This window comes from Psammomys obesus, unplaced genomic scaffold, assembly GCF_907164565.1.
Source record: "Psammomys obesus unplaced genomic scaffold, mPsaObe1.curated_primary_1811, whole genome shotgun sequence".
Taxonomy (NCBI): Eukaryota; Metazoa; Chordata; class Mammalia; order Rodentia; family Muridae; genus Psammomys; species Psammomys obesus.
In genome coordinates, this window is record NW_026596091.1 from 14396292 (window position 1) to 14408377 (window position 12086).

Genomic DNA, 12086 nt, shown 5'->3' on the forward strand with positions numbered 1-12086 from the left:
TCTCTATCAATGAGGAAACACAAGCAGACAGAGATTGGTTGCATTTTCATAGTCACACAGCACAAAAGAGCCAGAACTTGAGTATAGAAGGCCAGGAGCCTAGACGTGAGAATGACCCAAATGGACTCTCAGAGCAACACTTGGGACAGTAGGGGCCCTACATAAAAGTCTTTTGAGAAACACGTAGGCAATAGTAAGAGTCGCATTTCAACATTCCACAGAGTAAACCAGATTTTTTTGACTGGATTCATACATTGCCAATGTCAAGTCTTCATTACTTCCTTCTAGGTCTGGCATTGAAGGATTTCTGCTTCATCTTAAATTAAGGTTCTGCAATCTTAAGTATAGGCAAATGCTGCAGTTTGCCTTAGTCTGTGTTCCTCTAGCTCAAGCTTTCATCAACTCTGTTTTCCTTTAAAAACAACTTTCAGTTAAAAAATTATGTATTTTGATTATGCTTTTTACCCTCCCACAACTCCTCCCAGATGCTCCCCATTTCCCTGCCCACCAAGTTCAACCTCTCTTTCTCTGTCTCTCAACAAAATCATGTAAAAATACATAACTAGAAAAAAAACTAATATGACAAAAAGTACCAAAATAAAACAAAAGATAGAGAATCCATCTTGTGCTAGCCAGCTACTCATGGGCATGAGGCCTGGTCTGACGTACAACTGGTCTATCCAGTGGCCTTCCACTGGAGAAAACTCATTTTCTGTTTCCCAGTGGGTATCAATAGCAAACAGCTTATTAGTTCTTCACTTGGGTTTTATCCTCCAGTGCTGGAGTTCTCTCTGATTCGAATCTGTGCAAGTCCTATGAGCACTGTCACAGTTTTGAGTTCATTTGTGCATAAGTCTGGAATACGTTGCTTGCTTGTAGTCATTCACCACCTTTGACTCTTAAAAATTTTTCCCCCTCTTTCACATAAATCCTTGTGTCTTGGGAAAAGGTGTGGTTGATAAAGATATCCCAATTAGTGCTGGATGCTTCAAAATATCTTACTTTCTACACATTGTCCAGCTGTTGGTCTCTCTGTTAATTACCATCTACTGTGAAAAGAAGTGACTCTACTTAAAGTTGAGGAGTGCTCTTGTCTGTAGAATTATGCCATTAGGAGTCATTTCATTGCTATTATATTTTAGCAGAATAATAGTGGTAGGCTTCCTGCTAGGTTCATGACTCGCTTAGTCTCATGCTCTTGGCCAAGTTAGTGGCCTCAAGTGTGGTTCCATCTTACGGAGTGGGCCTCAAGTACAATTAAAAACTGATTGGCAACTCATGGAGTTTCTAGGTGGGCACCAGCTCAATTTCTCCATGTTTGATGGCAGAAGTAAGTAATGTTTTCAGGAATAGGGCTTTGCCATTGTGCAGGATGACCAATGACCTTCGCAATATTCTTTAATTTGTTTTGGGGGGGGGCAATTATCCAACAAGATGTAACCTATCCCTGGCACAGAGAGTTCTACTTGGTAGCATAAGGTGTCTAGTTGGAGCATTCGCACCTCTGTTATATGAGACTGAGGTTTCTACTGTGGTAGGTTTCCATGTATGCCTGTTACAAAAGTCTTCAGTGCTATTTGTATTTTCCATTAGTCCCTCCTTTACCTTTGCCCCGTGCCCCTCCCTATTAATCCTTTTATTTTAGTTTCCGTTTACCTCTTAATAATCCTATATTCTATTTCCCATTACTTGAAAGATTCCCTCCCACCTCCTTGTCCCTCAGTAGCTACCTAGAAGTTACTCTCTGTTTATTTAAATTGAAACACTCATATCTAAAGCATCAAGATAGCATGCATATATAAAAAATGTAATATATGTTTTTAAGATCTGTTTTATCCCAGACAGGATGACTGTTTATAGCTCCATTCAATTCATTTTCATTTACCTGTAAACAATTTAATGTTCAAAAGCTGAATAAAATTCCACTGTGGAATGTACTGTATTTTCATTATCCATTCATCAGCTAATTGGGATTAGCAGCTTGGCTTTTTCCAGTTTCTGGCTGACTATTATAGAGCAGCAATAAAGACAGATGAACAAGTATCTCTGCAGTAAGCTCCTAAAATTATAAATTTCCAAGATGAAATCTCAAAATTTAATTTGCATTTTCCTGATTGCTAAGAATGTTGAACATTTCTTTAAGTGTTTCTCAGCCATTTGTATTTCAGCTTTTTTTATTAGTAGTATGTATTTTATTTCTTTTTTAATTTTTTATTAATTACACTTTATTTACTTTGTAGCCCCCGTAGTTCCCTCCATCCTCTCCTCCCAATCCATCCCTTCCTCCTTCTTTTCCACTCATGCCCTTCCCCAAGTCCACTGATAGGGGAGGTCCTCCTCTCCTTCCTTCTGAGCCTAGTCTATCAGGTCTCATCAGGAATGGCTGCATTGTATTCCTCTGTGGCCTGTTAAGGTTTCTCCCCCACTCAGGGGAGGTGATCAAAGAGCAGGCCAATCAGTTCATGTCAGAGATAGTCCCTGTTCCCATTACTATGGAACCCACTTGGACGCTGAACTGCCATGGGCTACATCTGTGCAGGGGTTTTAGATTATCTCCGTGAATGGTCCTTGGTTGTAGTATCAGTCTCAGAAAAGACCTCTGTGCCCAGATTTTTTGGTTCTCTTGCTGTCCTTGTGGAGCTCCTGTCCTCTCCAGGTCTTACTATCTCCACCTTCTTTCATAAGATTCCCTGAACTCTGCCCAAAGTTTGACTGTAAGTCTCAGCATCTGCTCTGATACCCTTCAGGGTAGAGCCTTTCAGAGGCCTTCTGTGGTAGGCTTCTGTCCTGTTCCCTGTTTTCTCCCTCTTCTGATGTCCATCCTCTTTGCCTTTCTGAATGGGTCTTGAGCATCTTAGCTAGAGTCCTCCTTCTTAATTAGTTTCTTCAGGTGTACAAATTTTAGTGTGCTTACCCTATATTATATATCTAATATCAACTTATAAGTGAGTATATACCCTGTGTGTCTTTCTGCTTCTGGGATATCTCAATCAGGATGATCTTTTCCAGTTTCCACCATTTGCCTCCAAATTTCATGATTTCCTTATTTTTTATTGCTGAGTAATATTTCATTGTGTAGATGTACCACAATTTCTGTATCTATTCCTCAACTGAGGGGTATCTCACCCAGACCATTTTTTAATTTTGGTCTTAATGTCTGAATAGTACCTATTGGGGTCCTGTTAAGAAAGTTTTTTTTTTCTTGTGTCAATGTTTTCAAGCCTGTTCTCTAATTTTTCTTTAAACATATGCAGGGTATCTGGTCTTATGTTGAGGTCTTTGAAATATTTCCAGTTGAGTTTTGTGCAGGTCATGGATATAGATCTATTCTCATTCTTTTACATGCAGCCATCTGGTTTGACCAGCACAATTTGTTAAAGATATTGATTTTTCTCCAGTTGTGTTTTTGGCTTCTTTGCCAAAACCAGTTATCTGTAGGTGTGTGGAGTTGTCTTCCAATTTTTCTATTTATTGATATGTCTATTTTTATGCCAATATTATGCTGCTTTTGTTTATATAATTCTATAATACAACTTGAATTTTGAGATGGTGATACCTCCAATAGTTTTTATTATTATTATTATTATTATTATTATTATTATTATTATTATTATTCAGGGTTATTTTAGCTTATTGTGTTTTGTTTGTTTATTTGTGTGTATTTGTATTCATATGAAGTTGAAAATTGTTGTTCAATTTCAATGAAGAATGGTTGTTGGAGTTTTGATGAGGAGAGGATTTCTTTGAATCTGTAGATTGCTTTGGGTAGGATGACCATTTTCACAGCATTAGTCTTATTAATCCATGAGCATGAAGATTTCCCCATATTCTGATGTATTCTCCAATTTCCAATGTCTTAAAGTTTTTAAAATTATATACAAGGCTTTCAGTTGCTTTTTAAGTTATTACAGAGATATATTTCTTTATTTAACCCTGCTACTTGGCTGAAAGTGTTTATTAGCAGTGGAAGTTTCTTGGTGGAGTTTTCATTGACTTTAAGTTATGATCACCTGCAAATAAAGATACTTCCCTTCCTATTTGTATCCCTTTGATATTTTTCATTGTCTTATTATTCTAGCTAAGACTTCAAGTTTTATGTTTAGCAGGTATAAAGACAGTGCATAACTTTTTCTTGTTTGTGATTTTAGCGGAAATTTTTTAGGTATCGTTCCATTAAAGAAGATGTCGGCTATGAACTTACTCTAAATTGACATTATTGTTTTGAATATTGTCTGAATTTAATATTTTTATTTACATTCTATGTTTGTCTAGGAAAAGAAGTTCGGATTTTTATAATAAAATATAGACTTATAATAAAAATATATACTTACCTATCTTTGCATTATCTTTCCTAAATTTTGTAATAAGAATTTTTATCAGTCAGAGTTTGATAAGCACCAGACTCAAGCCACTTTAAGAATAACTTTAAATTAACATTTCAATTAATTTAGAGAAGACTGTCAAGGACAGTCTTGAACCAAGTTTTCTTTTCTTTAAATAATCTGAATCCTCATAACCAAACCCTTGGCAGAGTTCAGGGAATCATATGAAAGAAGGGAAGTTAGTATGATATGGAAAGGATAGGAGCTCTACAAGGACCAAATATATCTGGGCACAGGGTCTTTTCTGAGACTGACACTCAACCAAGGATCATCTATGGATATAACCTAGAACTTCTGCTCGGATGTGGCCCGTGGTAGCTCAGTAACCAAGTACAAAGTAAGGGGAACACGGACTATTTCTAACAGGATCTCAAGGGCAGGCTGTTTGACACCCCCCCCCTCCAGGGGAGGAGCAGTCTGTTAGGCCACAGAGGAGGACTTTGCAGCCAGCCCTGAAGATACCTGATAAAACAGGGTCAAATGAAAGGGGAGGAGGTCCTCCCCTATCAGTGGACTTGGAAAGGGGCAGGGAGGAGACCAGGAAGGGAGTGCGGGGTTGGTGAGGGAATGAGGGAGCGGGATACAGCTGGGACACAGAGTTAACAAAATGTAACTAAAAAGAAAAATAAAATTTAAAAAAAATTCAAAAAAAAAAAAGAATTCAGGAAACTAAGAAAGGAAATAAGGGAAGGATGGGAAAGGGGAGGTAAAGAAGGAGGGATGAGAAACTTACTAATTTTTGACTGATGTATTCATTAATGTAAATTTAATTTCAATTAAGGCATTTAACATTTCTTTCAATGTTTTCCATCACTCTTTTTCAACAAATACGTGATTTTATTTTATTTTATTCTATGACCCTGAATTCTGTTAGCATAGTGTGCTTTATCTATGTTTGAAATTAATTTAAATCAACTCAATTAAACAGTATTTTTCTTTAAAATAAATAAATAAATAAATAAATAAATAAATAATCTGAATCCTTGGACATTAGGTTGAAAAAGAAACAGGCACAGAAGTGATTGCTCTTTTATAGACCAACATGATGCTAAACATAATTGCACACACAAACATTCATATCTATTTCTAAAGGATATTCCAGGGGTGATTATTGGTGTACAACGACTTTAAACAGAAAAGCAAAACTGAAATGCCAACGTTTCCTTTTCGGGAGCTCCAAAAGTAGACTGTTTTTTGCTCCATTGGTGGGAATGTAAACTGATACAACCACTCTGGAAATCTATCTGGCGCTTTCTAAGACAATTAGGAATAGTGCTACCTCAAGACCCAGCTATACCACTGCTAGATATATACCCAATGTTTGCTCAAGTACACAAAAGGGATATTTGCTCAACCATGTTTATAGCAGCATTATTTGTAATAGCCAGAACCTGGAAACAACCCAGATGTCCATCAATGGAGGAATGGGTACAGAAATTGTGGTATTTTTACACAATGGAATACTACTCAGCAATCAAAAAGGAGGAAATCATGAAATTTGCAGGCAAATGGTGAGATCTAGAAAATATCATCCTGAGTGAAATATCCCAGAAGGAGAAAGACAAACACGGTATATACTCACTTATATAGACCTATAAGATATGATAAACATAATGAAATCTATACACCTAAAAAAAGATAATCAAGAGAGCAGACATGGGGTAAGATTATCAATCCTCGTTTAGAAAAATAGATGGGATGCGCACTGAACATATGACAGGAGTCTACTGAGCGCATTTGAAAGACTCTAACTAGCAGTGTTTTCAAAGCAAAGGCTCATGACCAAACCTTTGGCAGAGTACGGGGAATCATAAGAAAGAAGGGGAGTTAGTCTGATGGGGAAAGGATAGGAGCTCCACAAAGACCAAATATATCTGGGCACAGGGTCTTTTCTGAGACTGACATGCAACCAAGGACCATGTATGAATGTAACCTAGAACCCCTGCTCAGATGTAGCCTGTGGTAGCTCAGTAACCAATTGGTTTCCCATAGTGAGGGGAACAAGGACTATTTCTAACAGGAACTCAATGACTGGCTCTTTGGCCTCCCCACCCCCCAAGGGAGGAGCAGTCCTGTTAGGCCACAGAGGAGAGCTTTGCAGCCAGTCCTGAAGATACCTGCTGAAGATACCTGATAAAACAGGATCAGATGAATGGGGAGGAGGTCCCCCCTATTAGTGGACTTGGCAAGGAGCAGGGTGGAGATGAGGGAGGGAGGGACTGGGAAGGAATGAGGGATCGGGACACGGCTGGGATACAGAGTTAATAAAATGTAACTGATAAGAAAAGAATAAAATTCAAAAAAATAAACCAAATCACCCCAAGTTTATATTTATTATTTATATTTATATATTACTATATTATTATGTAATATAATACATAAATATATTATTAATTATTAATATAGTATTAATATATAATATATTATATAATATATAAATGTATATTATTATTTATATTTATATATAAGTTTTTATTAGTCAGCTTCAATTCTCTGTAGGAGTACCAAATTAGTAGAGCCTTAATATTTTCATCATCACATAAATCATTACAGGTCTCAGCTCTGTTGTCTCTATTTGAAATGGTTTCACAGAACTTCACAAAATGGCCCCAACACATTTTGTCCTATGTCAAATGCTCAAAAGCACTCCAAACTTGTTCAACCCAGCTCCCGAATTGGCAAATCCTGTCTTACAAGTGGTATCACTGTCAGATTATGTGTTTATCCCTTTACTATATTTGTCACTCTAGAACAGTGTTCTCATCCTGTCTGCCAAGAGCACCCTGGGGCTCAAACGAGCCCTACACAGGGGTCACATATCAGATATCCTGCATATCAAGTATATACATTATGATTCCTAACAGTAGCAAAATTACAGTTATAAGGTAGCAACACAATAATTTTAAGCTTGGGATCACTACAACAAGAGGGACTGTATTAAAGGCTTTCTGCATTAGGAAACTCAAGAACCACTGCTCCAGAAAGCCAAGCCCAACTTCCTCCTAGGTCTGATAGGCCCCGTCTACAGAGGGCACAGCAGGATAAAAGCAAACCCAAGAGAATGGAGACCTAACCATGTCTTCCTGAAGTCACCTCCAGCAGGCAGGTTAGCAGAGGGCCCCTCTACAGTCATCTACTCCGGTTACACTCACATTCTCAGTGGTAGGCCACTGCTGGACAGGCAGCTAAGCTAGGCCTTAGGCGGAAAGGCTAATGGGGAGAGGAAATCTGTGTCACTGGGGGTTTTTAGGAATTGGTGTGGTTCAGTGATTTCTTTAGCATCATTTATTTTTAAAAATATTTTTAATTACATGTGTGCACACACATCCACACAAGAGGAGCACATTTCTATTTTTTCTTTTTCTTTCTTTTTTTTTTAACATTTCCATTTTTTCTCTGCTCCTTTTATGAAAAGAATTAATTGACTACATACGTGTTGTAAGCATACGTGTGGAAGCTCTCTGATTTCAGGTATCCTTTTGCTTCATTTCAACAGACCTTGATTCTTGTCAACAACAAGATCAGCAAGATCAGCCCCGGAGCGTTCACACCTCTAGTGAAATTGGAACGGCTTTATCTGTCTAAGAACCGACTGAAGGAACTGCCCGAAAAAATGCCCAAAACGCTCCAGGAGCTTCGCGCCCATGAGAATGAGATCAGCAAAGTGCGGAAAACCGTGTTCAATGGACTGAATCAGATGATTGTCATTGGTACAGATTTCATTATAGCTTGAGGACGAGGTCCCTGGGGATGTGAAGGGATTTCAAGTAATCTTTAACAGCAGGAAGGGATGAGCAGGAGGGCTGTGTGTCTTAGGCTTTGTGAACAGCAGTCTCAAGGCTTCTGTGTCTGACTTCTTTTACCTTGATCTGAGAATGTGGAGGAGAGACTGACCATACCTGATCACATGAGCAGGATCTGGGATGGACAGTGCTTAGTCAGAGAGATTTGGGGAAAACCTTTCCATAGCAGAGTTAAGCTGTGTTCTGACCATCTGTACGTCATTTCCTTTTTGAAAATAAGATCTTGATGTGTACATGATTATTAAATGTAATTTTACAACTGGCTTACAAGATGACAGATTTGAATTCTTTAGCAACTTTTTAAAGTTGCTTAGGAAATTTATAGCATAAAGTATTATTTAACACCTGCTTAGCATTTCTGAGAGAATTATAAATAGTGCCATGGCTATTGTTTTATGCATAAACACTTGTTTTATTGGTTAATTAATTAATCAGACTCAATCAATCAATCAATCAATCAATCAGTTAGTCAGTCAATCAATATAGACTTTCACTGCATAAAACAATGTGCCCTTGAATAGTAATCTTCCTATCAGAAGTTCCTGAGTGTTGGGGTGTGGAGCCATCACCTGTCCCATTACAGCAGGCTTTGTTTTAGTAGGACAGTTTCATTTCAGTCTTTCTCTGAAGAGCATAGTCTTTCTTCCTTTATTTGTTTCTCAGTCAAGAAGCTATTACGGTATTTTTTTTTTCTAGAATCCCCAGTGAAGCAGACATCCTCCAATGTCATCTAAGCACCTTGTCCTTTCTGTCTCTGTAGAACTGGGCACCAACCCCCTGAAAAGTTCCGGGATTGAAAATGGAGCCTTCCAGGGAATGAAGAGGCTCTCGTACATCCGCATTGCAGACACCAACATAACTGCTATTCCTCAAGGTAACATGAAATTCTCCAAAATGCTTTGAGGAATCAAACTCCAACATGTCTAAAATGAAAAATAAATTGTGTTGCTTTAAGTTGGGACACACATGGCAACCCTTACCTTCAGTGACCTCTCAGTTCCTGATGGTGTTTCTGTGGAGACCCATTGAAATTCGCTTGAGCAGGCACAAATAGACCCCCTCTAAGATATAACTTTTTGTTTGTTTGTTTTTTCAAGACAAGGTTTCTCTGTATAGCCTTGGCTATCCTAGACTCTCTTTGTAGACCAGGCTGGCCTTGAACTCACAGAGATCCAACTGTCTTTGCCTCTGTAGTTTGCTGGGACTCCTGGTGTGCACCACCATTCCAGGCTCATCAATATCTCAATAAGGAGTTAGAACTGTTTAATTAATCTCGGTGATCAGTAAGAATGCAAACTTCAGAACTGGCAATTCAAGTTGCCACTAATTGGCTCAAGGAACCTCAGATTGTCAGGGTTATGGTCTTAAAATTAAGTAGCAGAGCATCTGGGGTATAGATACATAGAGAACTAATGTTGCATCCATTAATATTTGAAAATGTGTAGGTTTTAAATTTAACCAGTGCACACTGGAGACATACACGTAAGTAGAGGAGGCTGTTTCTGTGTCAATCAGAGCCAGTACATTTAAGGGTGATCAGCGTGGTCAGTGCCTAAGCTGCTTCTGTTGCCACAAGGAAAACCATCCTTCTGAACCAGCAAAGACCACCTTGAATTTCACTTTCCTCCCACCTCAAAGTAGAATTTCACAAAGTCCCTCCATATTTCCCATCTATATCCCTCATCCCTGCCCTCCTCAACACAGGTGCTTTCTCTGGAACTAGATGCAAATTTTCATCTATAAGAAAAACTGTTTTGTTTTGTTTTGTTTTGCTTTGTTTTGTTTTCTGCACTTCTGTAAAATTAACTCTTAAATGTAATTAGGTCATAGAAAGCTTTCTTATAATCCCTGTCTACTCCACTGTCTTTTTATAGAGAGGGTGATCTTGGTGCCCTGGGGATAGATAACTACCATACATAAATACACGCATACATACATACATACATACATACATACATACATACTTACACAGGTATATGCTAAATGATAGATTAATAAGATAGCTAGCTAAATGATATTTATTCATTACTTCAAAGGTATTGAAGTCATAATTTTGAATTTCTACTTTCTCACATATAACAAATGCTTTTTTATATGGAATATAAAAAAGGGAGAATTCAATAAATATTCACATATATTTAATTAACTATCCATCAAAAATGCTTAAGAGACTTCATATGTATATCAAACATGTACAGGCTATTCTTGGCACTATTCCTGAGACAGAGTGTAAGAATTATTCACAATTATTTAAATTGTATTAGAAATTATGAGTAATATGCAAATAATTTAGAAAATGAGGGTACATGCAAATAGGTTTTATTCAAACATCATTTATGCAATGGAGTTGAACATCAGCAGATTTTGGCACACACAGAGTTTCTGCACCATTTCTTCAGATACTGAGGGACAAATGCATATATGTATACCTTCTCACACTGAGAAATGTGTATCCATATATACTATATATTATGTATGTATCCTATAAACTATATCTAATGTATCCATAACATCCTAAAGCTGTAAGAAGTGAAACAGTTGAAAGTTTTCCATCCCTTGCTGCTGCCATGTGACTTGCATTATTCACAGATTTTGACTTTGACTTTAAGGTCTCTCCTGATTCATCCTGCAAAATGTCTCTAGGTAACACACTTAATCATGGAGTGTCTGCTTTCATCTACTCTTTGTTTGTCCTCTCTATCTCTTGAACAAATTATCATCATTTCCTGCTTGCTTTTATTGATCACAGGAAACTTACATGTACAATTAATTAAACACCCCTAACTCATAAAACTTCAGAGATTATGATATTGTAGTTTTGAGTTAGACCAGTTCAGAAAGGAGAATAACATAGTTTGACTTTAGGCTAAATATTCACATCTGTAATGCATGACCAACAATGTTTGGTCAACAGCAAATGGAAGTATTAATATCAGGTATATTCTTGTATGCATGGAAGTACAGCTTGTAATATGTAGGGAAAATGCCTAGTACTTGGCTGATCTTGATTTATTTTTGTCTCCGAAATAAAATGGTAAAGAAAAAGCATGTCACTGGAGAATAGATACTTTGACCAAATGTCAGTGTGGGGAAAGATATTGAGGATCATTTAAAATTCACTTCTCTGCAATAATGCAAACTTTTCTTCCATAGTCAAACTTCTTCCAGGCCCTAACTTATGGGAAACTGAGTTACAGGAAAGAGAGGCATTAAGGAGCCAGAAAACTTCACTGCCACTGCATTAGAGAGGGGGGAATGTATCTTGAATTTGCTTTATTAAATGCTCCCTTGTTGCACATAGAGGAGTGCTTTTAAATTTCTATTTATTTATGTCTAGAAGAAGCCAGTGGTTGAAATATCTTATTATAAAAGTAGTTGTGATTTCCTAATATTTATTCATGAGCAAAATTTAATTATTATTTGATTTTCTCTGGCTCAGAGATTGCTATTTTAAACTCTCCTGTCTGAGTGGGAGCATAGTACACTTCTTGTTTGAAACTTACAAATTTATAAATTTGAGTCTCTGTTTCCTTACTCCCCACCACCCAAAAAAGGGAATTGGTTTTATCATTTTGCACATTGAAAAACATTAATGTGACTGAGAAAAGTGGCATAGTCAATGTTTGGTACAAAACAGAGATAGGGCTAGTAGAAGTTTGTTTGTTTATGTTTTCATGTCAACAGATATTCAAAACATACTCCATGAAAAATACAATAAATTTAAAACAAACCCAGAAAATTTACCTCAATAAATAAAATCATTAACATACTTTGGTGGTTGTGAGGCAAATTTCATAGTAATGCAATTTATTATTTTCCAATTCTGTGTCTTTATAAACAACAAATGAAAGAAGGAAAGAAAGAAAGAAAGAAAGAAAGAAAGAAAGAAAGAAAGAAAGAA

General features: G+C 37.2%; 1 protein-coding gene across 2 annotated transcripts in view; it reads left to right on the plus strand.

The window, feature by feature from the left end:
- Window positions 1-12086, plus strand: part of Dcn (decorin) — a 38872-nt gene that overhangs the window by 18375 nt on the left and 8411 nt on the right. For both annotated transcript variants that reach the window (XM_055627975.1, XM_055627976.1), the window contains exons 4-5: window positions 7879-8092; window positions 8946-9059. In XM_055627975.1, coding sequence (XP_055483950.1) covers window positions 7879-8092; window positions 8946-9059 — 328 coding nt within the window. The remainder of the gene's footprint in view (window positions 1-7878; window positions 8093-8945; window positions 9060-12086) is intronic.